Genomic DNA, 25,454 nt, shown 5'->3' with positions numbered 1-25,454 from the left:
GTTCCTTGCTTTAAACCTCCCGCTTCTAAATAGGATGCTTGAATTCATCCTATGCTGAGTCGTACAGAAAGAAAGGATGTGGACGCCAGAGTGAGGTTTGAACACGGACAGATTGACTTTTGGAGCACCAGAACGAGGCTTGAAATGCTCCGAGATAGGTTATTGGCGCATGAACATGAAGCTGAGAAGATTCAAGTCAGGCCAGCAGGCTGGATGGAGCTTGTCGTGGATGCTCATTGAATAGCAATTACCACCCCAAAAAAGTCGCACGTACTACAAAAAGTAGTCTAAAATATCGCAGACAATATTCATAATAAAAAAAAAATCCCCCGCCATCCATCTGTCCTTCAGAAAGTAAAGTAATTTGGAAGGAAACCAGCCGAACTGAATATTTCTGTAACTCATCTAACGGCCCAGCGCAGCAGAGTCCAAAACCACATTTCCCAGAGTGCTGTGCGCGGCGGCGGCTTCTGTGCCTTGTCAGCTGTTACCCGGCTGAGCACTGCAGAGGTCTGGAACCACATTTCCCAGAGTGTTCTGGGCGGTGGGCTGGAATTGCGGAAGTGGTGGGGCTGAGCTGCTCCGGCTACCTCCAAAACTGAAAGGGGAGGAAACAGAGGACCCTGTTTGGTGGGTTCCTGCGGTTTTACACTTAGCGCAGGAAAAAGAGGGAAAACAGTATTCCGAAAACAGGAGGAAGAGCGGAAACACCCTCCTTTTAAAGAGGTAAAAGAGGCTACTGGAAACCGAATGGGGGCACAGAGGGTAGAGGGAGTAAGAGAGGGCTGTTTGTGCTGGGAAACGGGCTTAAAGCAACAATAAAAGAGAAATAGAAAGGGAGAAAGCCACGAAAGTTGAAGGACGGCGAGTGAAGCCTTGCTGCCTTTTTACTGAACATCCCTTGCAAGGTTTAGCTGTTATTTAGAGCTTTCGGCAGAGCAAGCAGGTAACTCGGGTCCAAATATATATGTATATCTATTTTCAAACTGAAAACAGGAAGAGCAAGGATTTGTGTAAATGTGATCACAAGAGAGAGAGAGTAGGAAGGAAATAGCTTTTGACGAATACGTGCAAAATAATTTTTTTTCAGTTCTTAGAGACTATAAGCATGGATTTGGGGTCTTTTAGATGGTGGTGGGGCTGGGCAGTATTTTTTAAACAGCAGGCTATGTTGTCACGCCTAGTAAAGTAACACGTTGTTAGCTGAGTTGGCAAAATACATCAAGCTTTCACTGTCTTCTCGGCAGGAAGGTATTGTTTGGTGATGGTCAGGCCTTGCATAATCTGCTCATGCAAACAGAATGTTGGGCAACAGTGCAAACAGATCCTGAGCTCGTCCTGGGCTGCTTTGTATCTAAGTTGCAGGATCCTGCACTAACCGTTTTTTTTTTTCTATGCATGTGACTAAGAACTGATCACGAGGACACTGGTCAGTTGATCTTGAAGTGAGAGTCCTTTTTCACAATATGACGGATTTGGAATACTTTATTATCCCCTTAAAAAAAAAAAAAAAGCATGCAGAGGGTGTTCATTCTCCTTTTAGTTAAAAACTGGTGACAGTGGGTGTGCTTTTGTTGCTTTAACCAGAAATTAAAAGTTTCTGCGTTATCGTCTTGGCTTAGCAGAGCCAGTGCAAGTGTGGTGAATCATTTATTTGTGGACCCCGTGTTTGAAGCCCCCTCTTAAAGATTTTGATAATTAAATTCAACCATTGTTGTCCTCACCCAGCCTATAAAATGCAGATTAAAGTATGTGCTGATAGTTGTTTTGGGTATGTGTGGCTGTTGGGGCCTGTTGTTTTGCTTTGATTGCAGCTGAGTTTTTGCTGCCCCAAGAAATTGTTGCCTTAAATAGAAGCCCAGTCTTGTCTAATGGTGGGGCTCCATGCTTGTCAGCTTGAATATGGAACCTTAAGTTTGGTCACAAGAAACAATTCAGGTGCATACAGACAAGGGAGCTAACTTTCAAAATGATTTTGGGGTGGTACATGCAACACAAATTACACCTCCTTGGGTACGGTGAAGGAGGTTGCTCAATATTGGAGGTTGCCCAGCACTCACAAAATTGTTACCTATACCCACAATGAAAGTAGGATCTAACAGACCTATATTGTTCGAGTCAAGCTCCTTTTCCATGGAGATGACCCGGTCTATAAACTTACGGTTTAGTTTAGATACAGATATATAATGTAGGGTAGAGGTTTTGATCTGTTACAGAAAATAAAATTTCTATTGCTCAAAGAATTATTTCAAACACTTAGAAGAAAGAGAAAAAAAATATCTCTGGCTTAAGTAATGTGATACGATTCAGGATTGTTGGGTTTTGGTTTGGGTTTTGTTTTTTTTTCAGTGAGTTTAGTCAAGATTTTTTTGGTTTGAGTTTGATGGCTTTGTGTGGATTGCTAAAACACCAAAAAAAGTGAAAGATCCACTATGAAAAGTGACAAAAGAAAGAAAGTAGGGGAGAACAAAAAAAAATCAGTGAAAGAACCTAGAAGTCAAGGAATGACAAACATAAAGGGCTCCTTTTACTAAAGTTCACTAGCGGTTTTAGCGCGCGCTAAACACTAACGCCTCCATAGAGCTTGCGTTAGTATTTTTCGTTTAGCGTGTGATTTGCGTGCACTAAAAACGCTAGTGCACCTTAGTAAAAGGAGCCCAAAGTTTATTGTGATACAAAGTAGACCAAGAGGTCTCTGTAAATAGTTCCCCTAAACAGTGGCGGTTCAGATGGACTTGACATGATGCTGTGTTTCGGTATAACCACTTGCATCAGGAGTAACAAAAATCTCCTTGGAGCATTTAGCAAAGCTTTCATATTTGATATTTTCATTTTAAGGATTATTTAGCTCCCAGCAACAGACACCTGTTCTTAGAATTATTAAGATTTATGTTATTCCAGATGCAAGTGGTTTTGCCAAAACATAGCACTATATTCAGTCCTTCTGAGCCTCTACTATTTGGGGGAATTGTTTAATCTATTTTTTTTTTTAATCATAATAAACTTTCTGTTTATCATTCCTTGACTTCTAGGTTCATTTTATAAGTTTTTTTTGGGTGGTCCTCCCTTACATTTTTTTTTCTTTCTGTAGATTGCTAGCACATTTACCACAGTTGTTTTGATGCAGCTAAAAATTGGTATTTTAATTAAAAATATTTTGGTGGTTGTAAATGCATTTATGACAGAAAGCAATAATCCTTCAGCATGTGAATGGGCTTGGGTTCATGCAGTTTTTATGTTACTCAGCATTTGGAACCTAAGACAGAACCAGACTTTACAGTCTACGGCCCAGAAATATCAAAGAAGAGACAAAATCTAATCATGTATTTTTTAATGGGTATTACTTATGGGTAGACTGGATGGACCGTTCAGGTCTTTATCTGCTGTCATGTATTATGGTACTAAGTTACTTAAGCATGTTTGAAAGAATAAGCTTTCATGAAACTGAGTAAATATGTGCTTAAAATTAAATACATGTACAACCTATATATATACAACTTGATTTAAGAGTGTAGGTGTTCCTGAGTGCAAAGCTGGGGAGGGGCTTGCTTTTACACACACAGAGTTTTTAGTAGTATGTGTGTAAACGGGAGGGTGTGGTGCAGTGGTTAAAGCTACAGCCTCAGCACCCTGAGGTTGTAGGTTCAAACCCACGCTGCTCCTTGTGACCCTGGGCAAGTCACTTAATCCCCCAGTTGCCCCAAGTACATTAAATATATTGTGAAACCACTAGGACAGATGAGGAAAAGTGTTTTGAATACCTGAATAAATTCATGTAAACTGTTCTGAGCTCCACTGGATAACTGTATAGAAAATTGAATGAATAAATAAATAAATTTACATGATCCACAATTTTAGATGAGGTACAATTGGCATACACAAACCTTGAAAAGAAAACATGCCTGGAACATTCAAGGTTACCTTTAACTTTATTAGTTCAACAGACTCTTAGATAAATTGGCTCATTCAAAGGACTATTTTTAAAACAGCAAAAGTTTTCTGGAAGGTTTAGATTAAAATTGTTATGCTCCCCAAAAAGGGTTAATGCTGCATCCAGAGTTCAGCTGGAAAAATAAGAGAGAGGGGAATTGAAAACTAAATGTTCTAGCACAGGGGTGGGTCATTGTGATCCTCAAGCTCAACAACTCAGGTGGATTTTCAAAATTTTCTTTATGGGCAGGTACCATTGTATTTGCAGAAAGCATTATCTTTGTATTTACCTAAAAGATCATTGAGATCAGCATCAGTTACGGAATTAATGGTTTGAAGTTGGAGGTTCAAGGTTATGGAATGCATTGCTAGGTAGTTTAAGATAATGCAGAAATGCTGTACATTTTAGGCAATTACTTAAAACTTGTTTGTGGTAGACAGGGCTGTGGAGTCGGTAGATAAATCCTTTTGCTCCGACTTCTCAGTTTCTGGTACCCACGACTCAGACTCCAGGTAACCAAAAATGTCTCCAACTCCGACTCCACAGCCTTGGCAGGGGTAAATCATTCAACTCCGACTCCTCAGTTTCTGATAGCCACAACTCCGACTCCACAGCCCTGGTGGTAGAGTACTTTATATTGATATTAAGAAGAGAGATGAACTGTGGAGTTAAATGTGAAACTTTTTCTTTTTATGTTTGTTGAGAATTGATTATGTATGTTTTTATCCCAGGACAAGCAGGCAGCATATTCTCACATGTGGGTGACGTCATCTACGGAGCCCCAGCGCGGACAGCTTTTCAAGCAATCTTGAAAGAAGTTTCAAGTTTGCTATGCTGCACCATGCATGTGCATGCCTTCTTGCCCACTAGAGGGCGCATCCCCACCTCGTGGTCCTCAGTTCTGTTTTTTCCGCGGAGCCAGAAGCCCTGTTCGTTTTGTGCTCCGTGCATTTTGGCCTTCTGCCACCGCGACTGATTGTTTTTTCTCAGTTGCTGTGCTTTATTTCTTATTTTCGTTCGTGTGCGGATTAGTTAAAAAAAAACAACAACTTATTTTCGTTCGGCTCCGGGGGCTCCTGGGAGCCGCGGACGCGGGACCTCGTTCGTTCCCGGCCGGTTTTTTGATTCATGTCCCGCCCCTTGACGGGCTTTAAAAAATGCACCCGGTGTGATCGGTTGCTTTCCATAACCGATCCCCACCGGTGGTGCTTGCTTTGCCTGGGTGCCGAGCACCTGACTGACTCCTGCACTCGGTGCTCTACATTTCAGCCGAGAGCTCTCCGCTGCCGTCGCGCTCGAATGGCGGAGCTCTTTGCTGTGGACCCCACGGCGGGGAAGGCCTCGACGTCGGCCTCGGCTTCGGCCCCGGCCTTGACCTCGGCCTCGACTCCCTCGACCTCGCCGCGTCAGCCTTCCTCGTCGAAGCCGGCGTCCTCGATCCCGAAGTCAACGGTGGGTAAGTCCTCACTTCCACCTTCTATTCCAGGGTCATCGAAGAAGCCATCTCGGGCTCCTCGACGGGGGCGGGTGGGTTGTCCTCGGCCCCACCCCGAGCGTCGAAGGCGGGTGCCCCGCGGGAATACTCGAGACCGAGGTCGCCCTCGAGGGAGCACCCGTCAGCCCCGGACTTACCGTCCATGTTTACCGTGCCTGTGTTTCAGGACTTGCTCCGAGCGCTTATTGCCTCGGAGCTGTCCGGCGCCCTCGCGCATCTGCAGCCGGCTTCCACCTCGACTGCCTCAGCCTCGGCGGCCTCGGTCTCGGCCCCGGCCTCGACCCCCGGGGTAGTCCCGACCTCGAACCCGTCCGTGCCCTCGACCTCGGTAGTAGACCAGCCTGAGCGGAGTGTGCGGCCTCGGGACAAGGTGCGTAGGGTTCATCTGATTTCCTCCACCTCTTCCTCGTCGAGGTCCTCCCGGGGCTCAGCGCCCTCGGGTCGGCCTCGGGCGAAGCATCGGGCAAGAAAGCCCAAACGCCATCTGGGCTCTCCTCGGCGACGCGGTCGCTCCTCGCCGACCCGGACGGAGACCCTGCGCGTCTCGGAGCTCCGCCTCGATAATCCGAGGCTTTTCCGTTCTTCTGAGGGTGGGTTATCGTGGGACTCCTCGCCGAGGGGGAGGGAGCTTGCCTCGGTGCCTCGTACCCCGGGGACTTCCCTGAGGGGGTCCTCGGGTCATCGGAGGTCTCCGACCCCACCGAAGTCCTTGGGTGTGGCTTCCTGGGGCTCAGAGTCTGGCACTGGTCGACCACGGTATTCCCGGGAGGCTTCCCCTTCCTTCTTGGCGGAGCGGGCCTCTCGTTCTCCTTCCCCGCCTTCAAGGCCCTCATCCTTTTCAAAATTTGTTTTGGACATGGGGAGGGCATTGGATTTCGATCTTTTGTCGGGATCTCAATATAAGAAGGAATTTTTGGAGGAGCAAGATCTGCCATCTCCTCCTCGGGAGTCTCCGCGTCTGCCTTTGAACAAGGTGCTTCACCAGACGTTTCTGCGGAACTTGGATTCCCTTCTGACGGTCACGGCGGTTCCTTCAAAAATGGAGTCGAAATACCGTACGATCCCCTGTAAGGGGTTCGAGAAGGCGCAGTTGTCCCACCAATCTTTGCTGGTGGAGTCGGCGCTGAAAAAGTCGCAGCCTTCTCGGGTCTCTGCTGTGGTCCCGCCTGGGCGGGAGGGGCGGACCCTGGACAAGTTTGGTCGTCGCCTCTACCACAATTCAATGATGGCAAACAGGGTCCTTAATTATGCCTTCACCTTCTCATCCTATTTGCGGCACATGGTGAAGGCGATGCCCCGTTATCACGGGGTCATGCCGGATTCCCATAAGAGGGACTTTAGCAAGTTTATGGACTCCTTGTCTCAACTGCGTCTGTACCTTTTCCATGCTATTTACGATGCCTTTGAGTTGTCCTCCCGGGTCGCTGCATTTGCGGTAGCCATGCGCCGTCTCGCGTGGCTCCGCACGGTTGATATGGACCTGAATTTGCAGGAGCGCCTGGCCAATTTGCCATTTGTCGGCTCTGAATTGTTTGATGAATCGCTTGAGGCGGCGACCAAACGTCTGTCGGAACATGAGCGCTCCATCGCCTCTTTGGTCCGTCCCAAACCCCGTGTGGCGACTCCGAAGCCGTTCAGACCGCCACCGCGCCGCTACCCACAGAAGTCGACGCCGGCGTTTTCCAGGCCTCCGCCTCGGCGTCCCACTCAGCAGAGCAGAGCGTCCAATCAGAAGCCTCAGGCACAAGGGGCGTCTAAGCCCGCACCGTCTTTTTGACGTGCTACGCGGATGGGGGCAAGCCCCCTCCGCACTGACGCAGAACCCGCTTCCCATTGGGGGACGATTACGGGCCTTTCATTCAACCTGGGCTCGGATAACTTCAGACGCTTGGGTACTCCGTGTCATCTCCGAGGGTTACTCTCTCAACTTCTTGACGCCGCCGCTGGAAATCCCGCCAGACGCGGCTCCTTCCAATCGAACCCAGCTTCCTCTTCTCCTCTCGGAAGCCAGGGTCTTGTTGAGACTTCGGGCGGTGGAGCCAGTGCCCCCCTCACAACGGGGACGGGGGGTTTACTCCCGTTATTTTTTGGTCCCGAAGAATACCGGGGACTTGCGTCCCATTTTGGACCTCCGGAAGCTCAACAAGTTCCTGGTCCGAGAGAAGTTCCGTATGTTGTCGCTTCCGGTCCTGTACCCTCTGTTGGAAGCAGGGGACTGGATGTGCTCCCTGGACCTGAAGGAGGCTTATACTCATGTTCCGGTGCATCCCGCCTTCCGCAAGTTTCTTCGATTCCAGGTGGGAGAGTTGCACCTTCAGTATAGGGTCCTCCCCTTTGGACTGGCTTCATCCCCTCGAGTCTTCACGAAGTGTATGGTGGTTGTCGCGGAGGCCCTGCGATCTCAGGGTCTGCAGGTCTTTCCCTACCTGGACGATTGGCTGATCAAGGCCCCTTCCAGGGAGGGGGTTATCTCAGCGACCCGACAGACTATCATCTTTCTTCAACATCTGGGGTTCGAAGTGAACTTTCCCAAGTCTCAGTTGTGCCCGGCTCAATCCCTTCAGTTTATCGGGGCCGTGCTGGACACGGTTCGCCTACTGGCGTTCCTCCCGCCTCCGCGGTTGGAGGCCCTACTTCGCCTGAGTTCCCAGATTTCACTGCAGACTTCGGTGTCGGCACAGCGTCTTATGGTTCTACTCGGCCATATGGCGTCGACGGTGCATGTCACGCCGTTCGCCCGCTTGCACCTGAGGCTTCCTCAGTGGGCCTTGGCCTCCCAGTGGCGTCAGGATCGGGACCCGCTCTCATTTCCTGTAGCATGACTCCTTCCTTGAGACGCTCGCTCCGTTGGTGGACCAACTCTTCCAATCTTTCCGGGGGTTTGCTCTTTCTCGTCCCTCCGCATCGCAAGGTCCTGACCACGGACTCGTCGGAGTACGCGTGGGGGGCTCATCTCGACGGTCTGCGGACCCAAGGTCTATGGTCAGCGGAGGACCGTCTTTGTCACATAAATGTGTTGGAACTTCGTGCCATTTTTCTGGCCGCTCGAGCGTTCTGCCACCTGCTGCACGATCAGGTAGTCCTCGTGCGGACGGACAACCAAGTGGCGATGTACTATGTGAACAAGCAAGGGGGGACGGGCTCTTGGTCCCTGTGCCGGGAAGCCCTGCGTCTTTGGGAATGGGCGGTCTCCCAGAACATCTTCCTTCGGGCGGTTTATATTCAGGGAGAGAAGAATTGTCTAGCCGACAAACTCAGTCGTCTTCTTCAGCCGCACGAGTGGTCGCTGAACTCCCGAGTTCTGCAAGAGGTCTTCGACCGCTGGGGGACGCCTCAGGTGGATCTGTTTGCCTCGCCGGAGACTCACAAACTGCCCCTCTATTGTTCTCGGATGTACTCCCCGGACCGTCTCGAGGCCGATGCCTTTCTTCTCGACTGGGGAGGGAGGTTCCTGTATGCGTTCCCTCCTTTTCCTCTGATCTTGAGGACGTTGGTTCATCTCAAATCGTCCAGAGCCACTATGATTCTCATTGCGCCTCGTTGGCCTCGTCAACACTGGTTCTCCCTGCTCCTTCAACTCAGTGTTAGGGAGCCTCTGCTTCTGCCTGTTTTTCTTTCTCTGCTGTCTCAGAGTCGGGGGTCGCTGTTGCATCCCAATCTTCAGTCTTTACATCTGACGGCTTGGCTCCTTTCCCCTTGACTTCGGGTTCTGTTTCTTAGTCTGTCAGGGAGGTTTTGGAAGCCTCGCGCAAGATCTCGACTCGGCTTTGTTATTCCCAGAAGTGGACCAGATTTTCATCCTAGTGTTCTTCGCACAATCTGGATCCGAGTTCGGTTCCGGTGTCTTCGGTTCTGGAATATTTGTTGCATTTGTCCAAGTCTGGGCTGAAGACGACTTCCATTCGAGTGCATCTTAGTGCTATTGCTGCTTTCCATCAGCATCTTGAGGGTCGGTCTCTCTCTCTTCATCCTCTGGTGACTCGTTTCATGCGGGGTCTGGTGAATGTTCATCCCCCTCTGAAACCTCCTCCTGTAGTTTGGGATCTCAATGTGGTTTTGGCTCAGCTGATGAAGCCTCCTTTTAAGCCTATTAACAAATCTCATCTTAAGTTTCTCACTTGGAAGGTGATTTTTCTGATTGCACTCACTTCAGCTAGGCGGGTTAGTGAGTTGCAGGCTTTGGTTGCGGACCCACCTTTTACTGTGTTTCATCATGACAAGGTGGTTCTTCGCACCCATCCTAAATTTTTGCCAAAGGTTGTGTCTGATTTCCACCTCAATCAGTCCATTGTTCTTCCGGTGTTCTTTCCGAAGCCCCACTCGCATCCTGGCAAGGTGGCGCTTCACACGCTTGACTGTAAGAGGGCGTTGGCTTTTTATCTTCAACGCACTCAGTCTCATTGGAAGGTTCCTCAATTATTTTTGTCCTTCGACCCTAATCGGTTAGGACGTCCTGTTTCCAAGCGCACCTTGTCTAACTGGTTGGCTGCTTGTATTTCTTTTTGCTACGCTCAGGCTGATCTCGCGCTGCATGGTCGGGTCACGGGACATAAAGTCCGATCAATGGCAGCTTCTGTTGCTTTCCTCCGGTCTACTCCGGTGGAGGACATCTGCAAGGCTGCCACTTGGTCTTCGGTTCATACTTTCACCTCCCACTACTGTCTGGATACGTTGTCCAGAAGCGACGGCCGGTTTGGCCAGTCGGTTTTGCGTAACCTGTTTTCCTAAATTGCCATCCTCCCACCTGCCCTTTTTTGGTTGGCTTGGAGGTCACCCACATGTGAGAATATGCTGCCTGCTTGTCCTGGGATAAAGCACAGTTACTTACCGTAACAGGTGTTATCCAGGGACAGCAGGCAGATAGTCTCACAACCCGCCCTCCTCTCCGGGGATGGCTTCTTTGCTGGCTATGGAACTGAGGACCACGAGGTGGGGATGTGCCCTCTAGTGGGTAAGAAGGCATGCACATGCGTGGTGCAGCATAGCAAACTTGAAACTTCTTTCAAGTTTGCTTGAAAAGCTGTCCGCGCTGAGGCTCCTTAGATGACGTCACCCACATGTGAGAATATCTGCCTGCTGTCCCTGGATAACACCTGTTACGGTAAGTAACTGTGCTTTATTGTAACCCGCCTAGGTGTTAGGCAGGTAAGAAATTTTTAAAATAAATAAAGCATATCCCACAGGGGCTTACAGTGGCAAAGAATCTTGCATGTCTCAGATACACATGACTATCACAATTTAGGGCCTCTTCTACTTATGAGCGTCAGGAGCAGCGCAGGTCATTCAGCACAGTTCCCCGCACTAAAACCGCTAGCGCGGTTTAGTAGAAGAGGAGGTTAGGAATGTCTATCCTGCTGGTCTTAGCTGGTGAATAGGAAAATAGATTTTTGAAAATAGCACAAATAGCCATTAGAACACTCTAAAGATTTTGTGGATGAAGGTAAGATCTTTGAATAGGACCTTCTAAAGGATGGGAGCAAATGTAGTAAATATAGAAACATTTGGCATCTGACAGTTGGCATATGGAGAGGAGTGAAAGCAAGGCAGCAGAATATTGCAACCTGTGTGAATGAAGTTTAGTGCCTTGTGTTTAACTAATTGCTGAGAATCATTATTCTCTGTAGCTTCTCCCAATCTAGGGAAAAAATCATACACAACAACAATGTGGTAAATGACTTTACAATTGCTGCATGTTGTCCTACAGTGAGAGATTATGGCAAGATGTGGTTTTGCATTTAGCAAATGTGAGAAGGGAACTGCATGCCTCACTGTGTCATGGCTCAGTGATGCATGACAACACTAATGTTCATGTTGGTTAGACTGAGATTGCTGATTATATAGCAAGAGAGATAAAAAAAGAGGAATAATGGAAATCACTGCAGAGAAAATAGTAATTTTGTTAGTGGTGTTTGATTAACTTAATCTTCCAATTGTTCTGTCCTTTTTATGAGGAAGAATGGCTAGACTTTCTTCTCTCTTCATTGCTTATTATTTATAGCCTGCCTTTACTCAATGTGGAGAACAAGTAACCACATAAAAACCAAAAATACCATACATATGGTAAATATTTCTAACTAAAATGTTCAGTTGATGAAAAAAAATCTGAGATTGGCCTAGATCATAATGGATATCAAGTTTAAAGTATCACATAAGCCTGTCGCAAAAGATAGCATCTTAACAGTTTCTTAAAGGTCCAGCCTTAGATTCTTGGACACTGTGAAATATATGGAGGGTCCTACCATAGATTCTGGTAGGGCAGGAGTAATCTTCTTATGCTCCTGCCCATGCAGTCGCCCTGAAAAAAATGGTTGCTATGAGTTCCCGCAGCAACCTCGTAAGACTGCCGCAAGGTGTGGCAGTCTCATGAGGTTGCCAAGGGAACTTATGGCAGCCATTTTTTGACTTATGACCAAATCGGTTTATGACTGGTCAGCCAGAACCGGATGTGGTCGTAAGTCAACGACTACATGTATTCTGTGCAGGTACGTTTCTCTGTGCCTTTGGGCTCGCAATCTAAGCTTTTGTATCTGGGACAATAGATTTTTTGGGGTGATGAATTAGTAAGAAGACTAGGAAAATAGTTAAACATCCAGAAAATTCTTCCCACAGTTGTTTTTTCATTTTGTTTGCATCTGGACTATCATGTTCCTCAGATTTTGTTACTTCTGCTACTTGTACTTCATGAGCTACATTTTGTGTCATTTTGTGTATCAAACGTTTTGGTGCCTCTGTACCTTTTGTATTGGATCCTATCCCTCTGTCTTATCAAGAATTCAGCTTTAAGTTTGACCCATTATGTTTTGAGGCTGGTGAACTCCAGCCTTAACCAAGGTTATCCCAGGACAAGCAGGCAGGTATTCTCACTAGTGGGTGACGTCATCCGACGGAGTCCGATGCAGACGTCTCGCAAGCATACTTGCTTGTAGAACTTTAGAAGTTTCGAGTCGCCCACCCCGCGCATGCGCGAGTGCCTTCCCGCCCGATGCACCGGGCATGTCTCCTCAGTTCTTATTTTTCCGCAGAGCCGAGAAGTCTGTCTTCAACTCTCTGCGCTGAGTGAACCCTTTTTTTTTGCCTTCTAAATCCGCGGTTTGGAGTTTATTTTCTCTTAATCGTGTTTTTCCCTTCGTATTTGTTGTTTTTTAAAAAAAAAAAAAATTTCTTCCGTCGGTTCGACCGGACCGGCCGGGTGGCTGCGGCCCCGCGGCTTCAACTTTGTGGCGGAGCTTTTTCGGCCTATGTCCCAGCCTATTACCGGTTTTAAAAAGTGTGCCAAGTGCCAGCGCGCAATTTCGTTGACGGACCCTCATCGGCGCTGCTTGCAATGTCTCGGGCCTCAACACTTCCCGAAATTGTGCCGGCCTTGCTCCACACTTACAGCACGTGCTTTCAAACAACGCTGCTTCTTGTGGGAGTCGATGTTCAGCATGGAGGAGTCGAAGGAGCCATCCTCTACGAAGAGTGCTTCGCCTTCGACTTCAGCTTCGGCCTCCACCTCTACTGCATCGGGTCTTCTGAAGCCTGCTTCATTTGTTCCGGCTTCGACCCCCGACGCCTGCTGTGGTGCCTCCCTCGGTCTCTTCAGGTCAGGTAGAGCAGCCTATTCCTCCGGTGGTGCTTAAGGTGCTCAAGGCTTCAAAGTCCAAGCACCCTTGACCGCGAAGACCGTACAGGGGGTCCCATTCCTGATGCGGCTCCCCCCTTGTCGGCTTCGTTTCGGTCCCTGATGGAGGAGCGCTTCATTGAGCTCCTTACCACTATAGGGCCGAGGATTCTCTCTAGGATCCAGCCTGGGCACGCAGAGGCCTCCCGTGAGGTCGAGCCGCCTCCGGTGCCACCTTGACGTACACTCTCATTGCTGGGAGCAGAGTCTCGGCGAGGGTCTGGTATGGCTTCGAGGCATTCTTCGCAGGGAGACGTCCTTGTCCATGCCGCCTCTGGAACCGATACTCTCGACATCTGGGGCTGAACACTGGCATATGCCTCCGCTGGAGCCGATACCTTTGAGGCATGGCCCTGATGCTTTCCGGGAGCTTTCTCCGGACCAGTTTCCTAGGATGCCGAGCCTCGAGGCCTGGCGGGTGCCTCGAGCGGCTTCTGCTCCGACTCTGCTTCGACCCACCGCCTCCAGCCCCATTCACTCACTGGAAGCGTCGGCGGAGCTTCCCTTGCCTCGACGGTCGAGACCTTCCTCGAGGCATGGGTCGGGTCGTCGTTCGAGGCATTCATCGCACGCTTCGCCTCGTAAGAAGCAACCCTACCTCGAATATTCACCATCGGATACCTCGCCTCCTCCTGGGCCGGAGTTCGAGGACACCATGGGGTCGTTTTCGCCTTGTCGGTCCCAGGCCTCGATGGACCCGGAAGACTCGACGTCTTCGAGCCCGCCTCGAGGCCCTGTCCTTGCGGATCAGCTGTCATTCTCTGCCTTTCTGCAACAGATGGCGGTGGATCTGGACATCAGCCTGGACTCGGGCTCCAGGTTCTCCAAGGAATATCTTGAGACGATGCATCTGCCTCATCCTCCTGCTGAGTCCCTCCGGCTGCCTCTACACAAGTTGCTGGACCAGACTTTCATGCGTTGTTTTGAGACGCCTTATTCCATCCCCGCTGTCCCTGGCAAGCTGGATGCGAGGTACCGCACGGTGCACCATAAGGGCTTCGAGGGGGCTGAACTTTCCCATCAGTCCCTTTAGGTGGAGTCGCCTCTGAAGTGGTCTCGCCCCTCCCAGGTCTATGCCACTGTTCCGTCTGGCCGGGAAGGTAAGACCATGGACAAGTTTGGCAGGCGCATCTACCAGAACAGCTTTCACTTTGCCACCTACTTCGAGTTCTTCCTCTCTGTGCTATAGAAATTCCTGCCCTATGTGGACTCGAAGGCTCACTTCGAATACCAGGAGGTTCTGGCCTCGTTATCTCAGCTGAGGCTCCAGATGATGCAGTCCTCCTACGACGCCTTTGAGCTCTCGGCGAGAGCAGCGGCGTGCTCCATAACCATGTGATGGTTGGCGTGGCTTCGGACCATTGACATGGACTTGAATCTGCAGGACAGGCTAGCCAATGTCCCATGCGCCGGAGCAGACCTGTTCGACGAGTCCATCGAGGCGGTGACGAAGAAGCTGTCGGACCATGAAAAGTCTTTCCAGTCCATCCTTCGTCCGAAGCCCAAGCCTGCTCCATCTCGTACTTCACGGCCGCCTCTCATCTACCAGCGGCATTACATCCCTAAGCAGCCTCCCGCCATCCGTCAGCCGGTTAAGAAGCAGCATCCGCAGAAGACACAGTAAAAACCTCAACCTTCTGCTGTCCCCAAGGCTCCTCAGCCTTTTTGACTGTCTCGTAGGGAGCATAACTACCATCGTTCTGCCCTCTCCTCTTTTTCCCATCGGAGGTCGCCTCCATAATTTTTATCATCCCTGGACGGCTATTACCACCGACCTCTGTGTCCTTTCCATCGTAAGAGAAGATACTCTCTTCAATTCCATCGAGTTCCTCCGGAACATCCTCCAAGAGAGTATCCTTCCAACTTGACCCAGACCGCCCTTCTTCTTCAGGAAGCTTATGCTTTGCTCCAACTTCGGGCTGTTGAGACGGTCCCTGTGGACCAACGGAACAAGGGTTTTTACTCCCGGTACTTCCTTGTTCCGAAGAAGACGGGCGACCTGCATCCTATTTTGGACCTCAGGGTGCTCAACAAATTTCTGGTCAAAGAGAAGTTTCGCATGCTGACCCTGGCTTCTCTCTATCCCCTCCTCGAGCAGAACGACTGGTTATGCTCTCTGGATCTCAAGGAGGCCTACACTCATATTCCCATCCATCCAGCCTCCCTCCAATACCTCAGATTTCGGGTGGGACATCTCCATCTTCAATACCGAGTGCTTCCATTCGGCCTGTCTTCATCTCCCAGAGTCTTCACCAAGTGCCTGGTTGTGGTGGCCGCAGCACTCAGAAACCATGGTCTCCAGGTGTTTCCCTACCTTGACGACTGGCTCAAAGGATTCCATGTCTCAGGGAGTCGTCCAGGCGACCCAGAGAACTATCTGGTTCCTCCAGAGTCTGGGGTTCGAGATCAGCTTTCCAAAATCCCATCTGCAACCTTCACAGACTCTTCCCTTCATAGGAGCTGTTCTGGATACCATTCAACTCAGAGCCTTCCTTCCTCCACAACGTCTGGATGCTCTCCTCCGCCTTTGTCATGCGGTGGCCTCTCGCCCGTCCATCTCGGCGAGACGCATGATGGTCCTGCTGGGCCACATGGCCTCTACAGTACACGTGACTCCTTTTGCCAGACTTCACCTGCGGATTCTTCAGTGGACCCTGGCATCTCAATGGTCGCAGATTTCCGACCCTCTGTCTCGCCACATTCGGGTCACTCCTGCACTCACACAGTCTCTTCGCTGGTGGATGATCTCTTCCAATCTATCCAGAGGTTTGCTGTTTCACACGCCCCCCCCATCAGAAGGTTCTCACGACCAACTCCTCGATCTATGCATGGGGAGCTCATCTGGACGGCCTTCGCACGAGAAGGTTTCTGGACCAGTGCGGACTGGCTGTGCCACATAAATCTCCTGGAACTCAGGGTGATTTTCAATGCTCTCAATGCTTTTCAATATCTGCTTCACGACAAGGTGGTCCTCATTCGCAGGACAATCAGGTCGCCATGTATTATGTCAACAAACAGGGCGGCACGGGATCGGCCTCCCTCTGTCAGGAAGCTCTCAGAGTTTAGGATTGGGCGATTCGCCACAACACCTTCCTCAAAGCTGTCTACATTCAGGGGGCGGACAATGCCTTGGCGGACAACTTGAGTCGTCTCCTCCAGCCTCACGAATGGACTCTTCATTCCACGCCCCTTCATCACATCTTCTCTCTGTGGGGAACGCCTCAGATAGACATCTTTGCAGCCCCCCACAACTTCAAACTGCCTCGGTTCTGCTCCAGTATCTACACTCCTCATCTCCTCGAGGCAGATGCTTTTCTTCTGGACTGGAGGAATCTCTTTCTGTATGCATTTCCTCCGTTTCCTCTCATTCAAAAGACTCTAATCAAGTTGAAGTCCGACCACGGTGGCTCAGGTAGCCTTGGTACTCCCTTCTACTTCAACTCAGCAGCAGGGAGCCATGCCTTCTTCCAGTGTTTCCATCGCTGCTTACTCAGCATCAAGGAACTCTGCTTCATCCCAACCTGCAGTCTCTCCACCTGACAGCTTGGTTCCTCTCAACGTAACTCCCCTTCAGTTCTCCCAAGCTGTGCGGGACGTGTTGGAAGCTTCCCGGAAGCCTGCTATTAGACAATGCTATTCCCAACAATGAACTAGATTTTCCACTTGGTGCATTTCTCGACATAAGGAGCTTCAACGTGCCTCCTTATCCTCTGTTTTGGACTATCCTTTGCACCTCTCTCATTTTGGCCTCAAGTCTACATCTTCCGAACTGCCCCCATCCCGTCTCTCCCCCTGCCTGCCTGCCTTCCTTCGCCAGGTCCACCATTTCTTCCTTTCTCTTGCCAACAGATCTCCCTTCAAGTATCTCTTTCTCTCTTCCTCCACACCACCGCAGGTCCAACTTCTCTTCAGACCATTGCCCATCATCTCTCTCTCTCTGTCCTCTGTTTCTGGCCCCATATGCTCCCTCCTCCGTCTTGCAGTGCTCACTCAAAGCCACGGGCAGCGGCTCCCACGCGCCTCCCGCGGCTGATCTGGAAGCATTCCCTCTGACGTCACAACGTCAGAGGGAACGCTTCCAAGTCAGCCGCAGGAGGCACATAGGAGCCGCTGCCCACAGCTTTGAGCGAACGCTGCAGCAAAACGGAGGAGGGAGCCGGCAAGACAGTAAACATCTGGGGGCAGCAGAGGAAAACACCGCATCGTCCTCGAGCAGGGCTGCACAGAATAGCTCACGGGGCCGCAGGTTGGACAACCCTGCTCTAGGGCATACCCTGCTCATATTGTGTCTTTAAGTATCTGATTTTCTCTTCTGGGGCACTTTTGTAGTAATGTTACAAGTATGGCCAAAGAAGGAGAATTTAAAATCCTAGTAAGAAAAAAAAAATAGTTCTGCAGAATACTGTCTGTGATTCTGTATATATGACTAAAACTTTTAACTAGATAGCCAGCACTGATTCCTGAAATTTAGTTGTTCACTGAATTGTCTTAGGCATCTTACAGTTTGAATGTCTGTGCGGTTTGAGACCATAAGTAATAATACAGAATTGTGTAGAATAATATCTGTAGTGCTGTATTTGCTATATTTTGATCATTGGGTACCAAGTCCAGATTTGGGTCTGGGAGATAGAATAAAAGCACAAAGAGGGATATGGTTATTAAATATTACAATTTTCCAATGAGCAGGAAGCAAGAAATCAGTTTTAAAATATAATTTTTAATAAATTATAATATTCGTCTCTATGAATTTAAAAAATTTACGTTTTATGCTGCTAGCTTTTATCCTTCACAATCTTTGAAATTTCCCTAGGGAAGCCATCTTGGTAACATTATCCTAAATTGCATTAGAAGCTAGTTGTAATGTGGTCACTTACAAAGATACTGAGCCCCCTAAGTAAAGAATATTAAGGGCCTGTTTTACAAAGCCACGCGGCAACAGCCCTGAAGCCCTTTAAATCTCTATGGGCTTCGGGGCCTGTACCGCTTTGTAAAACAGGTCCTAAATGCCGGTAAAACTAAAAGATTGGTTTTCTTCAGTCTCTCTGATTATTGGATGAGGATATCAAAGGGAGGTTTCCTCCAAAGAACACAAACATATTGTTGTAGTTTTAATATCTGTATTGTACTGCATGGCAAATTTCTGAGCCTGCCTCACTGCTTTGTTTTAATTTCATTTGTTTTGCTTTTTATAGAAAGAATCATGGCTATTCTGTTTGCTGCTGTTGCAAGAGGTACCACTATCCTTGCCAAACATGCCTGGTGTGGAGGGAACTTTCTAGAGGTGACGGAACAAATCCTAGCCAAGATTCCCTCTGAAAACAACAAACTTACATATTCCCATGGAAAGTGAGTGACCACACCCTTCTTTAATAGCACTGCTATAGAATATTATCTGTTTATTGATTTGGCTCTGCCAGTGTACTAGGCACCATAGAGAAATGAGGAAGACTGTCACACAGATAGTGGTGGGATGGAGGTTTTCTTCCTCTGTGTCTGATCTTTAAATTACTAGCCAAATGTGAATTTATTGGATGATGGTGGGGGATGCCATCATTTGCTGTGGTATCTCTGTCCTGGATTGTGACTTTGGAAACCTTGTTATTGAAAAGTTTCTCCTGGTCGCAATTCAGTTGCTACTGTAAATTTGTAAATATGCAAAACTATTGTGAGGAGAAAAATACTGTTCAAAATATCATAGCACATGAATAAAAACTGATGAACACCATCCAAAGATTTAAGTGAACAAGGAAAAGACCTCAAGATTTTTTTTTTTAATCGTACTATGCCAGTGGTCTCAAACTCGCAGCCTGGGGGCCACATGCGTCCCGCCAGGTACTATTTTGAGGCCCTCGGTATGTTACCTTATGTTCTGGAAAATTGCCCGCCTCACTGCTGTAACCTCATGCAAGCGCTTTCCTGCATCTGTATGTGATTGTGAGGTGGAATGGAGAGGACAATTGCATACAGATGCAAGAAAGCACTTGCGTGAGGTTACAGCAATGAGGCGGCAACGTTCCAGAACATAAGGTAACCATTGGAAGCAGTGCAGCTTGTGCGTGTGTATGTAATCTTGTGAACTCTCGCAAAATTCGGCACTTCTCCTGGCAGTGACTGCTTGATGTAAGATGGCGATTGTGTCCCGGTGCTGGAGGAGGTGAAAGCTGAAGGCAGTTGCTGACTCGACCACCGGACACTTAAGGCACAAGTTTTCTAGGCACAACTCGGATATTGATTCTCCCCTCTACAAAAAAGCCTAGAGGACTACACCAAAATCTTGTCTCTTGCAGTTGATGAGGTAAAACTCTTTATAGTTTATAAATCTTTCCTTAATTGCTTCTGATAATTTCAGCTATACACAGCTGAAAGCAGCTCAACATGCAGAAAGTGAAAAACTATCTAAACTTCACTTTCTGCATATTGCACTGCTTTCAGCTGTGTATAGCTGAAATTTTCAGAAGCAATTAAGGAAAGATTTATAAACTATGAGTTTTACTTCATGCAAAATTGCCATTTCTTTAATAAGACATAAACTATTTTTTCTGCGGCCCTCCAAGTACCTAAAATTCCAAAATATGGCCCTGAAAAGGGTTTGAGTTTGAGACTGCTGTACTATGCCTTAGTGCCAACACATTAGGGCATTTCTTCTTATCATGGATCAAAAAACCTCATGTGTGTTGTAGATTTTATATTTTTTTCTGTTTTTCTTTTTTATAGGACAAATGTTACTTATCTTTCTCAATATTTTCTCTTTTTTAGTTTTCATAATGTGTGCCCTTTCATTTTAAAATGTATTTTTTTGTATATATGATTAATTACTCATACTGTATGTACAGAAGAAGCGAGAAACCTTGCTTCAACTAATTTAGTGAGCAATTGATAGCCAATTGCATGTGTAGACTCACCTGGATTAAAGAGAGGCTTCTAGTTAAAGCCTCAGCTTGAATGCTTGAGGTCTCAGCTTGAGTGCTGACTGGAAGTGTTCTTTATGCTCATACATTCTATTCAGCCCTTCAACAAATTCAGATGAGCAATGGAGGAGAAAGAATAGAGTTGTTTCTCTCTTCTTGTTCAGCTGAGATGCTCTAATGGCAGGCATCCAGCAACAGGGCAATAGAAGGCAGTAATCCAAGGTTTTAAGAGTCAGGGAGATTTCACATCTATATTAAATGCTTGAATGAGCTGGAGCAGAGTTCAGGTTATTTTGATGCAGAATGGAGGACAGGAAAGGTCTGGTGTTGGTGGAGGACATTCTGAATGAATTCACTTGTTATTTCCCCCACCCCTACCTCCCCATTAGCTCTGTGTGGTTTCTAGATCATTTAAGAACATATCCCCAGCAGAGCTGTTGCACCTTAAGTCATCTTTCATAGCTAATTGAGAATTGTCCTCTATTTTAATTTTTCCCGCCTCACCCTTTTCATAATACAGCAGCTGTAATAATGACATTGATAAGGGATGTGGAATTTCTTAAGAATTGCTTTTTCAATTTATGGGCTAACAGCTTCCCTGATTTATTGCCAAAATATTGTTGCTGCAACCACTGTAATTGTGTATTTTCTCCTTAGCTAATTCCTGAAAATCTTTGCAAATTTTATCGAAGACAGAAAAGAAGAAGCCCTCCCCCCATTTGTCCATGCTCTAAGCAATATAACTGTTGCCTAAGATGATTTCTTTTTGAGCTTGCTGTTTATAGCTATGAGATACCAATGTATAATTTGACCCCTCATTACTACCTTTAATCCTTCCCAAAATATTGGGAGTGTAATCTCTTCTAAATCATAAAATTAAAAATATTTGTAGTCATTTTTTCAACTGAATTACATCTTGGGAGTCAGAAAAAAAATATTCTTTCTAAGCTTCTAGAACCTATGCCCCCGATTTGCCCTCAGTTGAAGATAATGCAGGGTTCCAGAATAGAATCTTAAATCTGGTTTGATCATGCCTGCTCACATATCACGTACAGTAAGTATCTGTCTTTGGGTAAATATTATATACTCTTGAGTGATGCGTGTACCCTTTAATAGTAGAATGGTAGAAATGCCAGACATCTACCAAGGCCTGCTCAGTTTTTTTTTTCTTTCCTTCTTATTATCCCTCACAACTTGAGCAGTGTTATCTAAGGTTATGTTCAAGGTCATATTGAAATTACCCGTTATAAGTCTTCTCTTAGCTTGATTGTGAAAAGTTGGCCTAGGGCCTCACAAAAAAAAAAAAAGCCCCTACTAAGCATTGGGCACACTCGTAAGTGTTAGAATATAAAGATAGCATTCCAATTCCACCTTAATCAGACAATATCTTCATGCTTTATCCCTGGCCAAGGTGGATAAAAATCAGTGATTTAAAAAAAATTTGGATTTTTTTTTAAAGGAATCTGAAGACTGTTCATCTGGGAGTGTTTCCTGCCTGTTTTTACCATCAGTTGCCTTCTTTCAGTTCCCTTTCACCTGTTTCCGTTCTGCATTGCTGCCTACCACTGGGATAGAGCTAGCCACACTTACCGGTATCATCATCGGTAGCGTGAGGGTTAAAATCAGGGACTGTATGCCAGAGGTACTGTGCGCTAGAGGGAGTGTGTCGACGCAGGAAATGGGTCATTCCATGTCAAGTGGTCCAATATTGAAAATCATCCCCATTCGACCTCATCCAAATTGAATAATATTTTGTGTGGATGTTCCCTATAGCTTCAAATGAAACTGTGTAAAATTTTTCAGCTGGATCTCTATTGGTTTGAGACATAGAGGCTGTTGAATGTCGGTCACTCTGGGAATACTGTGCTCTGCATAACACAAAATAGCAAATTTGTCCAGCTGCTACAGCCCAACAAAGCTTCCAAGAGAATTGAAATTTTGCAGATTAATACAATCCCTGGCATTAACTTCATATGCAAAGTTTAGAATGAACATTAGTTTACCTCTCCTTTTATTAGCCATCAAAGTAAGCAAAAAATGCCTACTTTTGAATCCTCATTTCTCCTGACCTATTTTTCAATTCAAGTCATAACTGTACCAGCAGTCATGGCACATGGTATGTACATAGGATTATTATTAAGAGGCTTTGCAGCCAATTAGAAGCAAAGATATAATTACACAAATAAATATTAGTGTTTTTTTGGTGCAAGTATTTCAACTTTATATCGTCCAATTTTTTAAAAGTTTTTGTATCACTTGAAAGAGCATCTTTATTGCTACAAAAGCCATTCTGTTTCAGATTTGATCTGGCCTTGCTTTAGTCAGAAGTTAGGTCTCAAATGCATGCATTATTCTCGCACAGATACATGCAGTGGTAAAAAAGGACATCTTTGGCATCCTATTGTGTAATATGCAAATGATCTAGTGGGAAAGGGAAAGTTGACTTATATACCACCTTTTTGTGGCTTTGGCATTCAAAACGGTGGACACTGGAGGATTAAGTGACTTGCCCAGGGTCACAAGGAGCAGCATCCAGGATTTGATCTCACAATCTCTGTGTGCAGAGGCAGCAGCTCTATCAGTGAGCCAGAGGTGTGAAATAGCATGGCAAGTCCAACAAGCTTAGCTGCACCATGCAAACTCAGGTTACGGCATCTACTACTTTCACATACTCTTGTAAATGGCCCATCAAAATGGACATGTTGTTGTTGGTGATTCATTGCAAGTTCAATAATGGTTCCTAGCTGCACATCACCAATTTTAATAAAATTTAGTGACGTAGTAGCCCATGGCCCAAAATCTAACTGGCCAACTTAGATATCAGTGTGCTTCGTTTACAAGTTACCTTTGACTCGTAAGATTATTTTGACTATATTAACATCCAAAAGGCCGTGCTCGATCTTTTCATTGGCCCATTAAAAAAGGTACTGTGTGGATTTCTGAGGAATGGTTCCTGAATCTCTAATGACAACCTCAAGAAGCAGGCAATACAGCTATTCACGACAAATTCAAAGCATTATACTCAGGCTAGCTGCATAATGAGCAGCATTTGAAGTGATTGTGAAGCACGATTTCTCTTTGAACTTGTTACTCTTTCCTCACCATATTCTTTGATCACTTAATTTTTTATCCTAATAAAAATTTACAGTTATTAGCCACAAATGTCCAATTCAAAGTTTCTCTCATTATTCCAGTGCCTGTATACATCACCAACATATTTTAACATTAAGCGCAGGTTGAAACCTTGGTGTACTTTCTGGCCTATTTTAAGCTATTAAAAATAGCGGGTCAAATATGTGACTTTTGTAGCCAAAAAATTGCTCTTTCAAATGGTGCAAGAAAGGAGGAGATAGGAGGCTATACAGTTGTAATATGACATTAAATATAGGTAAAAAATTACATAATTTTTTTCAACAATCTTAATAAATATTTATGTCATAAAAAAAAAGTGCTGCGTGCTTAAAAGTTTATGGCTGTAATCTCTTCCAGTTCCTAAAATCTGAGCCCTATTGTGCTTTCTGATGTTCTGTCAAATATTTGCCTGTGCATTCCACAATAAACCCTTTCATCAACTTTGTGGTCCCCTAGTGATACACCAAAGCATGCACCAATGATCTGAGTGGCATATTCGGATTCAGCACAAAAAAGTTGTACTAGAAATATGACTTATAGCTTAGTTGAGCAACTATCCATTCTACAACTTGAACCAAAAGTTGTCGTGTCCAAAAGTTGGTGTGTTTTCACTATCTTCCATCGAACAAAAAAAGTGGCTCCAATAACAAGACCCCTAACTTTAGAAGAAGTTGAGATCCTGATGTAAGACTTGCATGTAAAAATTTCATCAACTTCTGAGATGGTCAAGTGGGGAGGCCTAGACCACTTGACATGGAATGGCCCTTATGTATACTGGGTGATTTAAATATTCCTGTTATCCCTAGTTAAGATAATTTTAGAATTATGGGATTATTAGGAGTTTCATTTGAAGCGTTTTAATTTTTGTAGATTATAAAACAGAAAACTCATACTGCGGGACTTGTATTAGATCTAGTGTTTTTGTCCCTTGATATAATGGAGAAATTGTGTCAGTTACCAGTAATTCAGCAGGTATGTTAGTCTGATCATTCTTTAGTATGCTTTACACTTAGGTTGAGTAAGGAGAATATAAATTTGTTGGGTGTGACTGTTCAAAGATCTGTTTGTGCAAAGTTTGATATTCAAACTTTAAAATATACCTGGATACCTAAGGTGGATCAATTGAGAGAGAGAATGAGGATATGTGTATGATGGTGAGTGATTGGTATTCAACTCTAGAGAACTGTTTATGATATTGCTCCACTAAAGACTGTTAAGTTAGTACAAGAAGAAAACAAATGTAAGAAGGGAGTTGAGAAAATATGAGCATATTTGGAGGAAGACTAAGGATATCGATGTTTGTGATGATTGTTTTTTTTTTTTTTAGGTTAAATGTGTGGTGGCTAAGAAAGCAAATAGAATGTTCAGAATTATTAGGAAAGGAATGGAAAACAAAGATGAAAATGTTGTTATCCCAGGACAAGCAGGCAGCATATTCTTAACGTATGGGTGACGTCACCGACGGAGCCCCGGTACGGACCTTTTTAACTAGAAAGTTCTAGTTGGCCGCACCGCGCATGCGCGAGTGCCTTCCCGCCCGACGGAGGAGTGCGTGGTCCCCAGTTTCTTCGTTTCCGCGGAGCGAAGAAGTCGCATGTATTTCAACGGCCGTTGAAATTATTAGTTTGCCTTCCCGCTCGCGTATTTTTTCCGAATTTCTTCTTTTTTTCCCTTTGGAGTACTTTATTTTTCTTTAAAAAAAAAACAAAACCTCATCGAGTTTTCTTTATTTTTTCGAGCCGGCCCCGGCAGGGCCTGTTGTCACCATACAGGCCTCCGGCTTTGATTTTGCGGAGGCCGTGTTTCCCTTCATGCCCCCTCAACCGGGTTTTAAGAAGTGCCAGCGGTGTTCACGCCCGATCTCTCTCACAGACCCGCACAATTGGTGCCTCCAGTGCCTGGGTCCAGAGCATCGGGCTGACACCTGCACCCGCTGTGCTACGCTTAAAAAGCGCACTTTGAAAAATAGGCAGATCTAGCAAAATATTTTGTTTGGTACCGGATCTGCCATGGAACCTGCCGCAACGTCGACGGCACCCCAAAAATCGGCTCCGACGACGTCGACACCACCGGACCCTTCCTCGGGGTCGTTGGGCCCAGGTAAGCCGGCTAAGAAGCCTTCCACTTCCCTCGAGCGCCCTCCTGCCACGGTTGCGACACCGGCCCTTCCGGCACCGCACCGGCACCGCAAACGCTCCGCTCCGATCTCGGTGAGTGCCTCCTCATCGCCGGAGCGTAGAGCGGCACCTATGGTACCGAAGAAGAAAAAAGCGGTACCGGTGCCTCCCCTGGATGACCGCATCGCGGCCATACTCCAAACACAGT

At 46.6% G+C, this 25,454-nt stretch overlaps 1 protein-coding gene across 2 annotated transcripts in view; it reads left to right on the top strand.

Moving 5' to 3' along the window:
• Window positions 1-224: 224 nt before the first annotated feature.
• The window catches only part of VAMP7 (vesicle associated membrane protein 7), a 67,353-nt gene continuing 42,123 nt past the window's right edge, over window positions 225-25,454 (top strand). Inside the window, exons 1-2 of one of the 2 annotated variants that reach the window (XM_033945955.1) lie at window positions 225-726; window positions 18,282-18,435. In XM_033945955.1, the coding sequence (XP_033801846.1) occupies window positions 18,290-18,435 (146 nt within the window). In that variant the 5' untranslated portion in view covers window positions 225-726; window positions 18,282-18,289. Of the gene's footprint in view, window positions 727-746; window positions 947-18,281; window positions 18,436-25,454 lie in introns of those variants that run through there. The other variant, XM_033945956.1, reaches the window with a different exon arrangement.

This window comes from Geotrypetes seraphini, chromosome 5, assembly GCF_902459505.1.
Source record: "Geotrypetes seraphini chromosome 5, aGeoSer1.1, whole genome shotgun sequence".
NCBI classification, from domain to species: domain Eukaryota; kingdom Metazoa; phylum Chordata; class Amphibia; order Gymnophiona; family Dermophiidae; genus Geotrypetes; species Geotrypetes seraphini.
Note: the sequence above shows the minus strand (reverse complement) of the source record. Positions and strands in the feature narration are given on the sequence as shown.